Here is a 17,942-nt window from a genome sequence, read left to right as displayed (position 1 = left end):
TTTATTTCCATTTGAGGGAAGATATTGGTGATTTATGAGTATGGTCTATTTGACATTAGAACCCTAATCATGTTTTAATCCATTTTAATTTTGTAGTCAGAAATGGTCAATGTTCAACATGGTAAAAGCCCATTAAATGAACAAGTGAAAAGATCTGATGAGGTGAAAACAGTTTTTTTTCAGCTACTAGTCAACAAAGCATTATCATTAAATCATGTTGTTGAATCATTAATACATACTGTTATGGGATTTTGTCCCTTTATAATAAGTTTGTGTCAACCTTGTTATCCTTGAAGAATGATTTCTTGGAGTGTTTAGTAGTTAAGTTGATAATCTTGAAAGAGTTGCTAATTTTTTTCAATCTTTCTCCCAGCTTCTTTGTGCAGTGCTTTCTCTTAACTGCATTATTTGAATCTAGTAGTGTAAATATTGAAATTCAATGATTTTTTTATTAGGAGCCTCAAGATATGAACAAGGTTTATGCGGCAACATTTTCTCCATTTTGGAATGAAATTATTAAGAGCTTGCGTGAAGAAGATTATGTCAGTAACAGGTATCCATATCTGTATAATGTAGTGCAGAATACTTCTGTCTTAAGTTATGCTTGTTATTTTAGTAGATAGTTGTATGAGAGCTAGTCATCAATCTAAAATCTCATTTGTAGGGAAATGGATTTGCTTACCATTCCAAGTAATTGCGGAAGCTTGAGACTTGTCCAATGGCCTTTGTTCCTTCTAACTAGTAAGGTGTGCTATTTAAAGTCATGGACTATTATGCTGAAAAAAAATGGAAAGTCTATTGGGTAAAGTAATGTGATATTGATTCTAATTGTTGTTTGATTGCTGTAGATCTTGTTGGCAATTGACTTAGCGTTGGACTGCAAAGATACCCAATTTGATTTGTGGAATAGAATATCAAGAGATGAATACATGGCATATGCTGTTAAGGAGTGCTACTATAGTGCAGAAAAGATTTTGTACTCCATAGTTGAGGATGAAGGGAGGCTTTGGTATGGTTCCATATTAATAGATAGAAAAATGAAATCTGTGATTTTTTTTTTCTCATTTCCTCTGTTTTGCATTAGTTCATTTCTCATTAGAACGATTTTATATACTTCTGCACACATTGGAACAGGGTTGAAAGGCTTTTCCGCGAGCTGAAAAGTAGTATGTTTGAGGGTTCACTTGTGGTGACTATTAGTCTTAAAAAATTGCAGCTCGTATTATCAAGGTTTACTGCCTTGACTGGACTACTAGTAAGTCTGCACTTTTTTGTACATGTGATGTGCATAGTATTTATTTGGATTCTGCTTAGATATAGTCTGGAATATTAATAATTTAAATTGCAGATTTAATAGTTTCTGTATTCTGCTAGATTGGAACAATGTTCTGCTCTAATGCTGAATGTTGTGATATAATATGATGTTATATTTCTTCAAAAAATTTCTTGTCTTCTGCAAATCCATACTAATTATCATTTTATGATTTTGGTAGCTTAATAAGTAATTTTATTATGCCTTTGGATGCTTTTTCCATCACAAGATATTAACTTAATATTACTGCAGTGGAATTTAAGATAAGGCTTACAAGACTAATTAAATTTTGCTGGTCCATGGGAATTGAATATGGCTGGTCATAAAGAGGAATACATCATTATAAGTTTGATAAAGTTGATTCTTTTCAATCACACAAATTCATATATGTTTTACACTTTGCTGCCAATTTGGGCAGTTTCCTAATAGTTCAACTTGTGGTTCTGATGTGAGTCTTGCACATACGTGAGATCTGGAGTGCTTTTCAGGTTTTCATAGTTGTCAATTCTCTTTTTCTTCTTTCACTTAGTGACCCAGTCCTGCATGTTTGGACAATTACTCTTCATTTAAAATTTTCAGTTGGTTTATATTGTCTTTAATGATGGAGTTTCATTACTGTTACATCTATTTTCGTGCAGATAAGAAATGAGACTCCTGAACTTGCAAAAGGTGTTTCAAAAGCTATATATGATGTATATGATGTTGTCACACATGATTTATTGACATCACAATTGAGGTATCAAGGAACAGTTGATGAACGATTTCAGTGTGAACATGTGCATTGTATGGTAGCCTCTCCTCCTCTAGGACCTAAATATAACTCTTTTGTACTGCAGGGAGCAGTTTGATACTTGGAATATATTAGCAAAAGCAAGGAAAGAAGGACGCCTTTTTTCGAAAGTTTCTTGGCCCAGGGATCCTGAAATTGTAAGTGCTTTTTTAACCACTTCTTGTAGATTACCTTTATTTGGAATGTCATATTGATGTTTTGTTATTGTATTTGCAGAAGGAGCAAGTTAAACGTTTACATTTGCTTTTGACCGTCAAAGATTCTGCTGCCAATATTCCAAAAAATTTGGAAGCTAGAAGGAGATTGCAATTTTTTACAAATTCGTTATTCATGGACTTGCCTGCAGCAAAGCCTGCTTCTGAGATGGTGCCTTTTAGGTAGTGCTATAGTATCTTCTTAATTTCTCAGAAGTTCCAAGAACATTTTCCAACAGTATTACTGAAAAACTTTACCTGTGGTGGAATAGTGTTTTTACTCCATACTACAGTGAGACGGTGCTCTATAGTTCATCAGAGCTACGGATGGAAAATGAGGATGGAATTTCCATCCTATTCTATCTTCAGAAAATCTTTCCTGGTAATTTTTCAGTTGCCAAAACTACTAGCCATCCTTATTTAGAATGGATCCCTTTTGTATCTGCATAGTTTGAGTTATGCATTATGCATTTATAAACCTGTTATTAAAAATAAATTCTTATGTTTTGCATGTGTAGACTTGACATCTGGAGTGGAATGATTCTAATATATGTAATGTTAATAAGTGACTACGAATACAAATATTTATTTTTTGTTTGAGTTTTACAAATTAAATTTTTTTACAAAATTTGTGAAGTTTTGTAAGATCTGCCTGTTTTCATTTTTTTTGAACTAATTATAGAATTCTTATAATTGTTTCATTGCACCCAAAAAGTTTTTTTTTTCATAGTGATAAACTATGCAAATGTTGTTATATAAACCATCAAAGGTAGAGATTCGATATGGATATTCTGATTCATGAGACGAATTAAAAACTTCTATGATGATCAATTTGTTTTCAGCAAACCTTAAGTTGAAGGAGAAAGATAAGAATTTATTTTTGGGGATGTCTTTAAGCATATTCCTGTTATCAATTTCATTAATGGATTTCTATTAAGTGATTTGATTAGATATAACTGTGATGTCCAAGATGTGCTTTGTGTACTTCTAAGTTTAAGTTCTTTTCACGAAGTTTTGTAAGATTTATGTGGTGATTTATTTTCCCATATTTTTATTTTCTTTTTAGCTATTTCTTTCCTTGGTCGCATAATCAACCATTCAACCCACTTATTAAATCACCTCTAGGAGGTGCTGCTAGACTTGCCGTTTTTGTGAGATTGTGAGTCCTGCTGTGCTGGTTGCCAGATGACCCGACGAGCATGAGAATTCTCAGTTTTGGGTTGAAGCAGAAAAAGTGTTTGCACAAAAAAATGAAAGAATCTAAAATGCGTTTAAATAAGTAATTAATTACAATTGAAAGTAGATCTGGACAATTTGTAGTCTTAGATTATGCTCTTTGATATTTCATTTCCTAACATTCTATTAAATTTTTGATATTGATTGATCCCTAGTAAAGAACTATTGGGGAAAACAACTTTATTCCATGCAATGAAATTTCTTTATCCATCAATTATAAAGTAAAATGGTGGTGTATATTGGACTCAGTGGACCCATTGAGCTTTGTAAATTTCTTCTCCTTTACTTCAATGAGTCCAACCAATTTATGATTTTCTTTAAAAAATTTAAAATGAGACACTGGATGCACCTAAAGTTGGCATCGGTATGAACTCATAATGATACATTTAGGCCTCTGTTGAGGTAATGCTATCTTCCGTTTCAGGTAAACAAGAGTATCTTCAGGTGTTTTATAGTGATTTGTCTGTTCCTGGAAATCTTTTTAGGCTTTTATCCATTTCTTCTGCAAGCTTAATATCAGCTTATTTACCTTTGAAGCCAACTACGAAATGCTAGTTTCATCGCCGAGAGTATTGCCCCTCAAATTATTCATGTTCGGTAGAGAAAAATCAGGAGAAGAATCAATGTAGCTAACCTCAATTAATTGAGAGAGATATCTATGTTGTTGTTATATTATTCAACCAAATACTGTTGCATTATTCAGTTATTTCAATAAAAGAATTGATCTCAGAAGCTTTTGTAACTGGTTATTTCTTTGTTATAGATGAGTGGGAGAACTTCTTGGAGCGAATTGGTCGTAGTGAGTATTCAGAAGATGATCTCCAGGATAGTTCAACAGACACCTTAGATCTACGGTTTTGGGTATCCTATCGTGGTCAGACCTTAGCAAGGACAGGTCAGTTTGTGTTGTCAGCTTGCTGAATCCTACGGACTGCATTCATTCAATGCACCTAAATTTGAACTTTGCACATGTTTGTCTTTTATCATACACTGAATCTTCTCTAGCTGAAACTAGGAATTGGTTGCGCGTTTGGTTTCATGAGTAAACTCTTTCAGATGTAGTTTGTTTCTTCTTATGTCCTGCTATTAACAATTCTATACATTCAAGCAGTACGTGGTATGATGTACTATAGAAGAGCTCTTATATTGCAAAGCTATTTGGAAAAGAGATACGTTGGGGGTGTGGAAGCTGGATATTCTGGGGTTGACTATATAAATACGCAAGGATATGAGTTTTCTTCCGAGGCACGTGCCCAGGCAGATCTTAAATTTACTTATGTAGTATCATGCCAAATATATGGGCAACAGAAACAGAAGAAAGCTCCAGAGGCTGCTGACATTGCTCTTCTGATGCAAAGGTTAATTTACTTCATTTTTTTTATTCTTTGATTTAATAATTTCTTTGGAGTGTGCCTTTAGGTTTCATATAGTTAAATTATAAATTATCATACTTAGATGAGTTATTCACAATATTTAATCATATTAGGTTAGATATTTTCCCAAGCTGCAAACAGTCCAATCCCTCCTAACTCCTAAGTATTGAATTCTTATCGTTGAACATGATTAATTAGTTTAAGCTTCCTATGTTTGGAAATTATTGGCACCTCTTGCATATATATCAATATATCATCACTTCCTTTTATCATTGCTGTTGCTACATGATGATCCTTTTCTTTTGCCCCTACTGGAGTTGTAGAAATGAGGCACTTCGTGTTGCTTTCATACATGTGGAGGAAAATGTATCAAGTGATGGGAAAGTCTCAAAAGAATTCTACTCAAAGCTTGTGAAAGCTGATGTTCATGGAAAGGATCAGGTAGGTTCACTTTTCATTGTTAAATATTTCCACCCAGAAATGTAGGAACAATCGTTGTGTTTGCCAGTTGCTTTTGTTCTTTCTTGTTATTTAAATACCATGATGACCTTTCTTGGGTATCCTTGTTAAGTATATTGATTATCCTACATACGGAAGAAGGTTGTGAGAAACATGTAGGCCTTAACAAGTTAATTGTGAAGAGGTGTTCTTTTCGTTATTCACTCTGGGGGTTTCATAGAATCCTAATTTGTCTTTTTTTATTCTTACAATCTGTATGTTATCTATGTCAAGTATTTTAATTTGCCATTGCAAAGTGGTTTTCTGGTTTGAACTGGCTTGCCCTTCCCCCATGTTGAACGAGGTTTAGCTCTAAATATTTCTAATTTTTGAAGGATAAAGTTACTTAAAATGATTGTTTTTTGTTTAGCATTACTGTCAGGACATTAAATTTTTTTATTCTTTTTGTCCATCATTTCTGGGTACTTTTAATTTGTCTCTTTCCTGTTCTACTAAATATTCATAATGGAGGTCCAAACATCAGATAGCAGAAGCAGTTGCTTAACTATGTAATATACTAGTCTTAGCAAACTTTTCCTGGGACACTTGACACTGAACTTCAGGTTAGTCACTCACAGCATCAAGGACTGCTTGTTAAGTATATAGATCCTCGCACATAAAATCAAAGGCTATGATATAGGTCATACAGTCACATAGTTATATCTTCCAGGAAATAACCATAAGGCAATGAGAATATATCGGGAAGTCATCTAAAATAGGTAAGATGCTTAGATTTCCTATTTCTTGCTGTTTTATGAAATGGACTAAGTGCTAACTCCTACCCTGCTGAACCTAGAATCTAGATTTTTAAGTTTCCCCTGACCAACTCTTGGAAATAGTGTTGAGGTTAAATTTAAGAAGTGAATACCAGTTTAAATAACTATGCTCCTCTTTAGATATAAGCTATAATGGTTAATCTTTCTAGAGTATTATTTCTAAATGTATGTGCGTGATATAGTCAAGTATGGTATACATTAGTGTTGAAATTAACTTCGGTATTTTCTTGAAGTTAATTTTGATATTTTCTTACTTCTTAAACGGCAACACCATGTTCAAAGCTTCTTTTCTCTTGAAAGGACATCGGTCAGTTTTTCAAGAATTGAGGATTATTTTGTCTGCAATTTTCATTAAAGCCTTTTTCCTACTTATAAGAGTTTCTTTGTTCCATTTTTCTTTACTTTTCAACTTATGCAGGAAATATACTCTATCAAGCTTCCAGGAGACCCTAAGCTTGGAGAAGGGAAACCTGAAAATCAAAATCATGCTATAGTTTTCACCCGTGGGGATGCTATCCAGACTATTGACATGAATCAGGTTACGTTGCAAGAAACTTCCTTATTTGATGATATTCATTTGATTATTTTGAAAGATTTTTTTGGTTTTTATGCTGCCAAATTAGTATATTTTATAAGGGATTATAAGATGTTACTATTTCGAATTAGCTGGGAATAATAGTTTTCCTATTATTTCTTTACTGGATTGATTGCTTTTCTTGCTCTTTTTTCTATTTGAGGATTGTTAGATCTACTAGCTCTAATGATTTATTTTTAGTTTCTTGCTCTTTTTCTATTTGAGGAATGTTAGATCTACTAGCTCTAATGATTTTTTTTTAAGTTGTACTGTTGTTTAGTTGCATTCTTGTTGGTTCAAACATTGTCATGCATATCTTTTTTCACCCTCAAACTTGAGTAATCTAATTATTAGTGATAACTGCAGCTAATCCATACAGTAGAAGGTAATCTCTTAGATCTGATTGGGGCTTGCTGTAAACAATCCATAAGACTTTACAGAGCATAGCCATACGAATACCCTTGGTACCATGTTATGCTCTTTGACTGTTTATTATGACGATCAAGCTCATGGTGGATGCTAATACAAGCCAAAATCCATTATGGCTCTACCATGTTGATGGACTGTAATGAACTATTATCATCCCAAATAACTAATTAGACTTGGTTGGGTTTGGGTCTCTTGACCATGGGCATATGTTAAATCTATTTTCTAGATGCTGTTAAAGGATCTCATTTTCGGCCAATCCTGAGATGGATTGGGATTGGTTATGACCAATTTCAATTATTACTGGTTTTGGGTCGGTATCTGCCGTTTTGCCCCATACCACCCGAAAGGGTTTTTATATAGTTAAATGGGTCGGATCCTTCATTCCTGAGACTAGCAGGGAGAGAGAACTTGAGAGCTTTCTTATCCATCCCACCTCCCCAACACACACACACACAGACTCACACAAACACAAAAACCAATGCTGTTTGACGGTCCGATGAGCTCATCTGATGAAGATTCCTTAACCTCTAGCAACTTGGTATGTCATTTTCTTTTTCTATTTTCTATATGTTTTTTCCTTTCTCTTTGACTCCCCACCTTCTCTTTCTCTCTGACCTCTCTCTATTCTCTCTCTAGCCTCTCTCGCTCTTTCTTCTGCTCTCTTCCTTCCCTCTCTTTCTGCCTGCAGTAACAGAGAGTCAGAGGAAGTGAGAGGAAGAAAGAGAGAGGGAGTTGTCAGAGAAAGGCTAGAGAGAGGGACAATCTGTTCTACGGCAAAAAAATTGCCGCAATAGAAAAGAGAGAGAGAGAGAGGAACATAGATGAAGAAAGAGAGAGTAGAGTGAACCTTGACTTTATGGTGAATTGGGAAATATTCTTAAAGAGATGGGTATCGTTGATGCAAGTCATTCTCAGTCCTTTCAAGCTGTCACTATTGTTCATCAAATCTTATGCAAACTGTCATGATGGGAAATGCTAGTATACTTTCGCATACTATTTTGGGCTCAAAGCATCTGCTTTGGTGCCACTACTGGCTAAGCATCATAACTCCCTATGGCCATGTTATATCCTTTAGGTCCTTTTCGCTACACTGCTATTTAGTTGAACGTCTTACATACAATCCATATTTAGAACACAAATTATCTCTAAAGATATTGTAAACTAACCACATATTCTACACTCCTGGTGCTTCTGTTGTTTTCTGATAAAAAATATGGCTTCAAGTCTTCCATGTACCAAATAGCTATTGTCAAAGAATAAAAAGGATCCATCACAATTGTTCCAGTCACTCTAGTTGGAGCTTAATTTCAGATAAGCTTCATTCAAGGTTTTAAAAGGCCATAGGCAGTAGACAAACGAATTAGGGATCATGTAGTACTTAGGCATTAGGCCAGTGACAAGAATTAAAGGCAATTAAAAAATAAACAAATAAAAGAAATTATAGTTTGAGAATATGTTAATATTAATATCTAAAATCTAAACAATATACTAATGCATTCTTGTTAATAACTATAGTAAGCTATTAGAGTTTGCTAATTCATCAACATGTACAATAATTTGAATTTCAGAGTCAATCTACATATTGAAATATGATATGATATGTTAAGGCAACATAGGCGAGACCTAAGCAGAGCCTAGTTATATTTTATCTGAGAAGGGAGCCTAGGCATAAGATGGAAGTTCTTCAAAACAATGGCCTCATTAGACAGTACCTCTATTCTCTACAACAGGAATATTTAAGTAAAAGTATAAAACATACTGATAAAGGAAGTTCTTGTCAAGCAATAATAACTAGTAGTGTCCAAACCTGTCTTCAATAAAGTAGCTTTCAACATCCATTTTAATATTTATGTCCAATGAGGAAGAACTCTTCCATTGAATGACTGCATTAGTTGGATATACAAAAAGCTGATGAATGACTACAAAGGTTATTGTGGATGATCATGTATTCTTGCTTATGAATGATTGAGGGGATGCACGCCAGTGCAAAATAAGTAAGCAGTACCTTTTTACTATTTAATTATGTGTATAGGCAACAAACCTGAAGTGTTTATTCCTACAAGTACTTGGATTGGGTGATATTTCTTTTACTTTTCTTCCTTTCTGATGCTAGTATGTCTTACTGTATCCTCTGTCTTCAAGCTTAGAGGCATGTTTTTGTTTTTGCCTGAGGCCTACAGTGTCTGACCACAACAAGAGAGATATTTTAGAATTATATTCCTTAGCCCTATTCTAATATAGGATAGAACCTTTACCATCTCATTCTTGTGAGTTATCATTTTATGTGGGAATTAACTACTTCTATTGTTGTATATTTTGTATAGATACCTTTTTTTTTCTTTATTGCTATGTCATGAAATAATTTTAAATTTCTAATTCTTTTTCTTTTTGGTACATTAGACTGAGAATCGCAGTTTTGAAGTTTCAGAGATTAATCCAGAAATAATTATTTTGCAAATACAGGACAACTACCTTGAGGAGGCTCTGAAAATGAGAAATTTACTTGAAGAATTTAGCGGAAATTACGGTCTTCGACCTCCCACTATTCTTGGCGTCCGAGAGCATGTCTTCACTGGAAGGTTGTGCAAACTCTTTCTTCAGTTTTCATATTGAAGTTAGAATATAGAGGAACATATCTAAATTTATGTATGTGATCTTATTCTCTTGTTATCTCAGTGTGTCATCATTAGCTTGGTTTATGTCGAATCAAGAAACTAGCTTTGTTACCTTGGGACAACGTGTTCTTGCTTATCCCCTCAAGTAAGTTTACTCTTATCCTTTCTCTTCTTTGTGAATCTTCTTTTTAACCATAATTATGTCTTCTATCATCTGTTTTTCCAGAAACAATTTTATATCCTATGCTTAATCCTGATTATATGTTGTAATCATCCATCAACCTATGTCGTCCTTTAACAGGGTTCGTATGCACTATGGGCATCCAGATGTCTTTGACAGGATATTCCACATAACAAGAGGTGGCATAAGCAAGGCATCTCGTGTGATCAATATAAGTGAAGACATATATGCAGGTATTTTAGAAGTAATGTAGAGTATTGTATTCCTATTGTTCATGTATGATTTTTGCCATTTTATTTTTGGGTAAATTAGATTTTCATTCCTTGATCTATGATGACTCAGTATAATGTTGTACCCCCAGAAGAACAAAATGTACAATCTGCCCTTTGAGTAAGGCTTTTTTTTTGTCTACCTATGGTGCAAAGCCTTAAATAAAATGGTTTGTCCATGGGATGTACCAGTGAGAGATGCAGTGCTCAATGTGCTGACAAGGAACGGATGTGGGATGGTAGATTACCTGAGGACAATGAGAGAATACGATAGGAAGATGCAGATATTTTATAGTTTAAACATGTTATTGGCAAATAAATGCGAAGGAGAAAGGCAATTAGTCGACTGATTGATATTTTGTAGAAAAAGGACTTCACAGAAATTAATCTCAAGGGAATTTAAGTTTGACATATACTATTTATAGTTGGTGGACATTTTTGAGAAACTTTTACATAACTTCTGCTTAAGCCTGACATATTTTGCAGGATTCAATTCAACACTGCGACAGGGGAATATCACACACCATGAGTATATTCAGGTTTCTCTCAATTGGACTTCTTAGTATGAACTTGGAAAATCTTACGTTGGGCTTAATTGAATCCTTGCCTATATTTAGGTTGGCAAAGGTAGAGATGTTGGCTTGAACCAAATTGCACTTTTTGAGGGAAAAGTTGCTGGTGGCAATGGAGAGCAAGTCCTAAGTCGAGATGTATATCGGCTTGGGCAGCTTTTTGACTTCTTCCGGATGCTATCTTTTTATTTCACCACTGTTGGTTATTATGTCTGCACAATGGTAAACCTCTTGACTGTCTGGTCCTTTAAGCTATGGCATAGATTATTAATGGACGTTACATCTTTCTACAGATGACTGTTCTTACTGTGTACATCTTCTTATATGGAAGGGTATACCTGGTAAGTTAGCCTGCTTCCTCCTAGAATGTTGTTATGTAATTCATGGTTTAAGAAGTATTTATTAGATATTGTATTAGTAAAATTCTACTTTCTCTTGCAACTACTGTTACTCATATGAATCATTTCTGCAACTTGTTTAATATCCGTGAGTTTTCCAATTTGCAGGCACTTTCTGGACTTGATGCTGCAATATCAAGAGAGGCCAGAATACTGGGCAATACTGCACTTGATGCTGCCTTAAATGCTCAGTTTTTGGTCCAGATTGGTATTTTTACTGCAGTGCCCATGATAATGGGTTTCATACTGGAGCTAGGATTGATGCAGGTATGCTTATCATTTACCAGAGTAAACCTAATTATCTTTTCTTTTCCATGATTTGTCTGGTTGGTCTTATTTATTATTGTGAAGGTGTAAGAGTAGTCATTCCCCTTAGATAAGCCATTAACTCTCTATCCAGGCTCCTTTTTTGTTATCATAAGATTATGCGAAGCACAAGAATGAAAACCTTATTGTTCACTGTTGACAATTGATTATCAGTTCATATGTCTGCAGCCATCTTCATTTCTTGAAGGTGGATCTGTTCATTCAGAAGATGTTCCTAATGTCACATGGGTTAAGAAAAGAGTTTAAGGGGATATTTGATGTATATCATAGTCTGGATATCTGTTAAAAGTACAAAACATTTATATTCTGGCACTTCAGAGGACAGATTGGAAGTTGGAAGGACTTATAAATAAGCAATCTTTATCTCATTTATTTGATGGAAATCTGTTGGTTAGTTCTTGGAATAGTGGAATTTCTGTTTGCAATGAGGACATCATAATGATGGTTGGAGTTCAATAGACATATGTTGTGGAGTTTCAGAAGTCACAAAATGATCTCTTGAATTACTCTTTGTCATCAAGGGCCATTCTCATGTTGACTTATAATGTCCTTTCTTCCAAATGGCCCTTAGAATTTCAGTTCTAAGCAGTTTCCTAGTATTTGAATGTAGAAAAAATGAAAAGTAATTGATAAAAAAAGTCTCATTGGCATAAAGACCTGTCTTTGATATTTATGGTTTCAAGAGAATTGGCATTTCAGGAGTATAGAGCCAAGTCTTATACTCTATCTGAAATTGTTTGAATCCATGATGATCCTGATATCCTATATGTATGACTAATGTCTGGAAAGGCAGTTTGCAGGCAATCAAGGTATTCATAGCGCATAATGTGATACGAGGAGACATATGTAGGTGCAGATGCATTTGATATTTGATAATACTTAAATTACTAACCATACGCAAATAAATTTCAAATTCAAGAGAAATAAAAGATCTTGAAAAGAAATCATGTCCAGTTCCATATGTGGCTGCAGGAATGTGGAATGTTTTCTAGGACTGTTTAGAACTGTTAATGTTGGTATTGTGCTATTTGAAGAAGGTGTTTGTTATCTCTACAGTTTGGGCAACTATGCATGGATGAGGACTTTTAAGGAACACTACCTCAAAGTTTATTTATTTCTTTAGTCATTTATTTGGAACATGTATATTCTTGCTAACAATGGTCAGTTGTTATTCAGCACCATAAACTATATACCATTTTGCAGGCTATTTTCAGTTTTATCACTATGCAGCTCCAGTTGTGCTCTGTTTTCTTTACATTTTCTCTTGGAACCAGAACACATTATTTTGGGAGAACAATCCTTCATGGAGGAGCTAAAGTATGCTGTTTAAACTAAGTAATTATCATCCCTTTATTAATGTTTTCACCTTTCATTCATTTAACATTGTTGATATGCCTCCACAGTATAAGGCCACTGGAAGAGGATTTGTTGTTCGCCACATCAAGTTTGCTGAGAATTATAGGATCTATTCACGGAGTCACTTTGTTAAAGCGTATGTTTGTTGATATAGACAATTTGCTGATGTTATTTTTGTCATTCTTAATACTTTTGGCGATTGCCCTTCTTAACAAGTACTCTTTTCTGCAGACTTGAAGTTGCACTCCTCCTCATTGTCTATATAGCATATGGTTACACTAACCGTGGTGCATCTTCCTTTATCCTTCTTACTATCAGTAGTTGGTTCATGGTCATCTCATGGCTCTTTGCGCCATACATTTTCAACCCCTCTGGATTTGAGTGGCAGAAGTAAGTTCATAAATATAAATAGTTGCTTCTGTTAGTCTTTTTGAAATTCAAAAGTTCATTATTTAGGTTGAATCAAGGTTGTCAAGTTGGTGGAGCTTGGCCAAAGTAGTTAGGGAATGCTTTTAACTGCCTAAGGACCATCAGACATTTGGTGGATCACTTGACAGTCAGAAGCAGCACCAACAGAGAAAAAAGGGGAAAAATAAATAAGCTTGCTTCCCCAAATTAAATACAAAAAACATCATATATTATAAATATGTAAACTATCTTATATGATAAATGATTAAGTGATACCCTTAAAACATCATATCCCTTTAACTTAATACCAAAATAGGTGTGTGACATTGTAGCTCTAGGTAAAACGTTGAAAAGTTTAGTGTTTTACCTTTAAATGAAAATGTTGAAAAGTTCATTTTACAAAACGCTAAACTCTTCAGCGTTTTATGTTTAGAAAACATTGAAGAATTGAGCGTTTTATCTGAAAATTTTGAAAGAACTTCAAAAAAATTTAAAGAAAAATTTGGACGAGCTACAGTTTTTTTTTTGGGCGATTTTGAGCATAGTTGGATCCAAGAAATCACTACATCATTCCAGCTTATAAAACTCTTCCATATCTTCATGATTATATATTTTATGATTAAAGTGGATAACCAAGTACAAAATTATGATGTTATAAACTTTTCTTTATATTTTTATGTTATCTTTCTCATTTAGTGTTTTTAACAATAAAAATACTTAATTTTTCAGCATTTTATGTGTATCGTTTTTTCTACTAAATCGCTGAAATATTTAGTGTTTTTTCTTTCAATAAAAACACTGATTTGATCAACTTTTACTTTCGGCTGAGTAAAATGCTTACTAATTTAGCGTTTTATTTAGGGCTACAATGAAATAGACCCATTTTGGTATTAAGTTTGGAATATAAGCCATTTCGATAAAAAAAATTGAAAACGGGTCTAGTTTGGTTCAAAGCTAAAACATATAATACTGCTGCTATGGGCATCTGTTCCATAAAAATGCCTACAAACTTTCTTAGGTTGTATATCCGACAACAATGGTTGCGCTATCAATTGTCAAATCACTGAGTCTCTTATGATTTCTTTATTTTCCTTTTCCTTATTAAAAGAAAATTGTTCTTGAGCACTTCTTTATGATGTTTGTATTTGCATTATTGATGTGCAACTACCAGGACCGTTGAGGATTTTGATGATTGGACTACTTGGCTTCTTTACAAGGGTGGAGTTGGTGTGAAAGGGGAAAATAGTTGGGAATCTTGGTGGGATGAAGAACAGGTTAGAATCTATATTTTGGAGACACTTTGCATAGGTGCTGATTCACCTCTTAGTTCGCCAAAAAGGACAATCTTTTATTCTAATTATTCTAGTGATACGCTCATCAGTTTTAACATTCTCATTTTATTCTGAATGAATATCCTTGGTAAAAGTGAATTTCTTCAATATAGTTTGAACTTATAATTTTGAACACAAAAATCATGTGTTATTTATATTCCAACACTTCAGAATTTTGAATTTCAATTCCATGTATGCTGTTCTTCACTTACCATTTTATGTGGTTCTGCAGGTTCATATCCAAACACTAAGGGGAAGAATCCTAGAGACTATCTTGACCTTCAGGTTTCTCATTTTTCAATATGGCATAGTATACAAGCTGCGTCTTACTGGATCTGATACTTCACTTGCAGTAAGACCACTTTTTACCTTTTTTCCTTGATATTCTTTTAATAGCTTATGAATTCTTTCATCTCATTATATTGTTATAGTTTGGTGCCTGTCAGGGCCTTAATTTTTCCTTATAAAATTTAAGTTGATTACACATGCTTAAATTGCCACACTGGTAGGGCTGGAAATGATGGATTAACTCCGACCTGACCTGCTATCCAACTTGATTCGGGTCGGATTCGGATAAAAATTTTTTATCCGATTCGGATATGGATAGAATTTTTAAAAAAATTTTGGATATGGATTCGGATATGGGTCGAATATAATTTTTTGATTCGGATACGGATATCGGGTATCCGTTTACCCGTATATTTTTTTGAATGATTTACAATTTTTAGTTTGCTTATTTAGATAGTGAATATTGATATTATTACTAATGATATGTTATATACTATTTGTAGAGATTAATTTTTCTAATTTTATATATATTTGACATGCAAAAGATTATAATTCATTTAAAATTCGATCAACATCTATTTAAGATCTGATCCTTTATCCAAAATTTTTCTGTATCTGTTTAGTTAGGATATGATTTTGAATTTTACTATCCATCCAATATCCGAATTCATATTTGAACTAAAAATATGGATCTGAATGTGGGTTGAGCACTATTCGGTCCATATCCAATTCATTTTCACCCTTGCACATTGGCCAACATCTCTTAACTGCAGTGGCTGCTTGCATTTTCTGAACTTAAAAAGTTTTCTCTTTATATTATCACTAATATTTGTTATCTTTTGATACTTTACCTAAGCATCTCCAATACTTATGATTCGCTTCCTTTCTCGTGGGCTTTGATAAAAACTTACTTAATCTGAAGTTGATATCTATTTTAATATGCCAATATTATTTTTGTACTTTCTGCTAAAACTTTGAGGCAATATCACTAGTCCAACAGTTGAAAGTATTGGTAAGGTAAGAGGTGCAACTGCTTCATGCATGTATATAATGGGAAACTACTGAGTAACCATGTTGTGTCATGAAAAAATTATTGCTTAGTTAAAGATATGGTTGTGGATACTCACAGACATATGTGTGCTCAATATTGGTTGTTTGATTTCTTTCTGTCTTTATTTGTGTAATAGTTCTGTTCTTGTCTTTCCATAATCAAGAATGGCACAGCTGTTTGGTAACTTTAGTGATAGTATAGTGCAAAATTCACCGCCTTCCACAGGCTTGAACTATGATACTTTTGGGGTGCGTTACTCTTTTGCATAATTAGCTGCAGGATGGTAACGTGCATTTTTTTAGCCACTGATATAGAACTTCCTGAGTTTAGTAGCTGTGGGGCTATTTGCAGAAAAAAAAACCCTTAGGTTTTAGTAATTATAAGATTGGGCTCTTTAAACTGAATGTGTTGATTTTTTTTATACTAAATACAGATTTTTTTTTATAATAAAATACGCACAATGTACACGAGATGCGCACAACTGCATACAGGAGCCCAATTTTACTATTTTGAAAACTAAAAGGTTTTTTTGTGCAAATGTCTCAGTAATTGTGCCTGCAATACTAGCAATTCTCTTATTAGTTTTATATCTTTAGCCAATTGGAAAAGTCTTGCAGATCTCATCTTTTATGTATGTTATGTCTAATGGGTTTGCCTTTTTTTTTTCAGCTTTATGGTTTCTCCTGGGTTGTTCTTTTTGGCAGTGTCATGATATTTAAGGTTTGTCATCAGAAATCCGTGCATTATATCCTGCAGAATTGTCTTTGATGTTGTTTTCCACTTCTACTTGATAACGACTTGTTTTTATGTGCCATTGCAGATTTTCACCTTCAGTCCAAAAAAATCAACCAGCTTTCACCTTGTCATGCGGTTTGTACAGGGAGTCACAGCCATAGGGCTCATTGCAGCCCTTGTACTTGTTGTCGTATTCACAAGAATGACAATACCTGATCTATTTGCAAGTGCATTGGCATTTATAGCAACTGGTTGGGCTCTATTATGTGTAAGCCCATTGTGATCCCCTTTATTCTGCTGCAGAACTAATTCTTTAAGTTTGTTTTTGAGTTTACGCTCTTGGTGAGATCAGCTTTAGGCAGACATGTCTTTCGAAACACGCAATGTGTTAGTTGTGTTTGCATGGTTATCTAATTGTATGCTTGTGTGTTACAGAAGCTTCATATAGAGACATGTGCCTTTTGTCACCATAATTTTTCAGTAGTTCCACTGCTAGTCCATAAGTAGCCCACATAAGCTTATATTTTTCTGATAATTAAAGATTGTTGTGTCGGTCACCCATCAGCTCGATATGGCATGGCACGTGCCACAGCTGTATCCTCCTCTGTTGTTGCCTCTCATCTTCTCCCATCTCTGCCTCCACCTCCTCCTTTCATGCTGTGCCCACTTTTATCTCCCATCCCCACCATGCTTTCCTTTCCACTCCTCTCAGGACCCACCATCGGCTGAAACCCTAGGAGAAGAAATATGTTATGATCTGCTCAAAGCGGATCGTAACTTATTTTCTCACGATCTGTTTTTGGAGTAAGTGAAAATCCGCATTCAAGAAGGTTGTTCCTAACTTATCCTTATGTGGATTGTGAGAATAGAAGACGAGAATAGAAGATCGTCTTCTTCCCCCCTTAACGATCTTAAAAGCTTGATTTGCCGGTGCCCCTTCGGCACATGTCCCAGTCGGCACGGTAATCCTTGCTTATAATGTTGATGTTGCATATTGCATACCTATGCCAATATGCTGTACCTGTGACAGTTTTATCATTTGGTCATCGAATGTTTAAACACCTTTATTTTTTTATTTGGAAATCTGAATCTTAGATGATATTCAGTTATGAGATAATGGCTAATTGCTCCTTTGCTTTGCTGTTTCAGTTGGGCAAATAAATTTAAGTTCATGGTTGTTTTTGCTGGAATTTCTTGTGGCTACATTAAAAGAGAGATAATACATAGGA

At 34.3% G+C, this 17,942-nt stretch overlaps 1 protein-coding gene across 2 annotated transcripts in view; it reads left to right on the top strand.

Annotated features, from left to right (window-relative positions):
• The window catches only part of LOC140777015 (callose synthase 10), a 45,630-nt gene that overhangs the window by 26,052 nt on the left and 1,636 nt on the right, over positions 1–17,942 (top strand). Inside the window, exons 24-49 of one of the 2 annotated variants that reach the window (XM_073120927.1) lie at positions 459–553; positions 665–746; positions 849–1,009; positions 1,135–1,255; positions 1,951–2,048; positions 2,149–2,239; positions 2,319–2,479; positions 2,569–2,678; positions 4,296–4,427; positions 4,644–4,890; positions 5,229–5,346; positions 6,598–6,717; positions 9,646–9,761; positions 9,859–9,942; positions 10,099–10,211; positions 10,734–10,786; positions 10,865–11,041; positions 11,113–11,160; positions 11,326–11,484; positions 12,748–12,861; positions 12,948–13,036; positions 13,132–13,290; positions 14,480–14,582; positions 14,872–14,991; positions 16,648–16,698; positions 16,799–16,981. In XM_073120927.1, the coding sequence (XP_072977028.1) occupies positions 459–553; positions 665–746; positions 849–1,009; positions 1,135–1,255; positions 1,951–2,048; positions 2,149–2,239; positions 2,319–2,479; positions 2,569–2,678; positions 4,296–4,427; positions 4,644–4,890; positions 5,229–5,346; positions 6,598–6,717; positions 9,646–9,761; positions 9,859–9,942; positions 10,099–10,211; positions 10,734–10,786; positions 10,865–11,041; positions 11,113–11,160; positions 11,326–11,484; positions 12,748–12,861; positions 12,948–13,036; positions 13,132–13,290; positions 14,480–14,582; positions 14,872–14,991; positions 16,648–16,698; positions 16,799–16,981 (3,105 nt within the window). Of the gene's footprint in view, positions 1–455; positions 554–664; positions 747–848; positions 1,010–1,134; positions 1,256–1,950; positions 2,049–2,148; positions 2,240–2,318; positions 2,480–2,568; positions 2,679–4,295; positions 4,428–4,643; positions 4,891–5,228; positions 5,347–6,597; positions 6,718–9,645; positions 9,762–9,858; positions 9,943–10,098; positions 10,212–10,733; positions 10,787–10,864; positions 11,042–11,112; positions 11,161–11,325; positions 11,485–12,747; positions 12,862–12,947; positions 13,037–13,131; positions 13,291–14,479; positions 14,583–14,871; positions 14,992–16,647; positions 16,699–16,798; positions 16,982–17,942 lie in introns of both variants that reach the window. The other variant, XM_073120920.1, reaches the window with a different exon arrangement.

This window comes from Typha angustifolia, chromosome 2 (genome assembly GCF_048772165.1).
Source record: "Typha angustifolia cultivar Huaian chromosome 2, ASM4877216v1, whole genome shotgun sequence".
Lineage (NCBI taxonomy): Eukaryota > Viridiplantae > Streptophyta > Magnoliopsida > Poales > Typhaceae > Typha > Typha angustifolia.
Note: the sequence above shows the minus strand (reverse complement) of the source record. Positions and strands in the feature narration are given on the sequence as shown.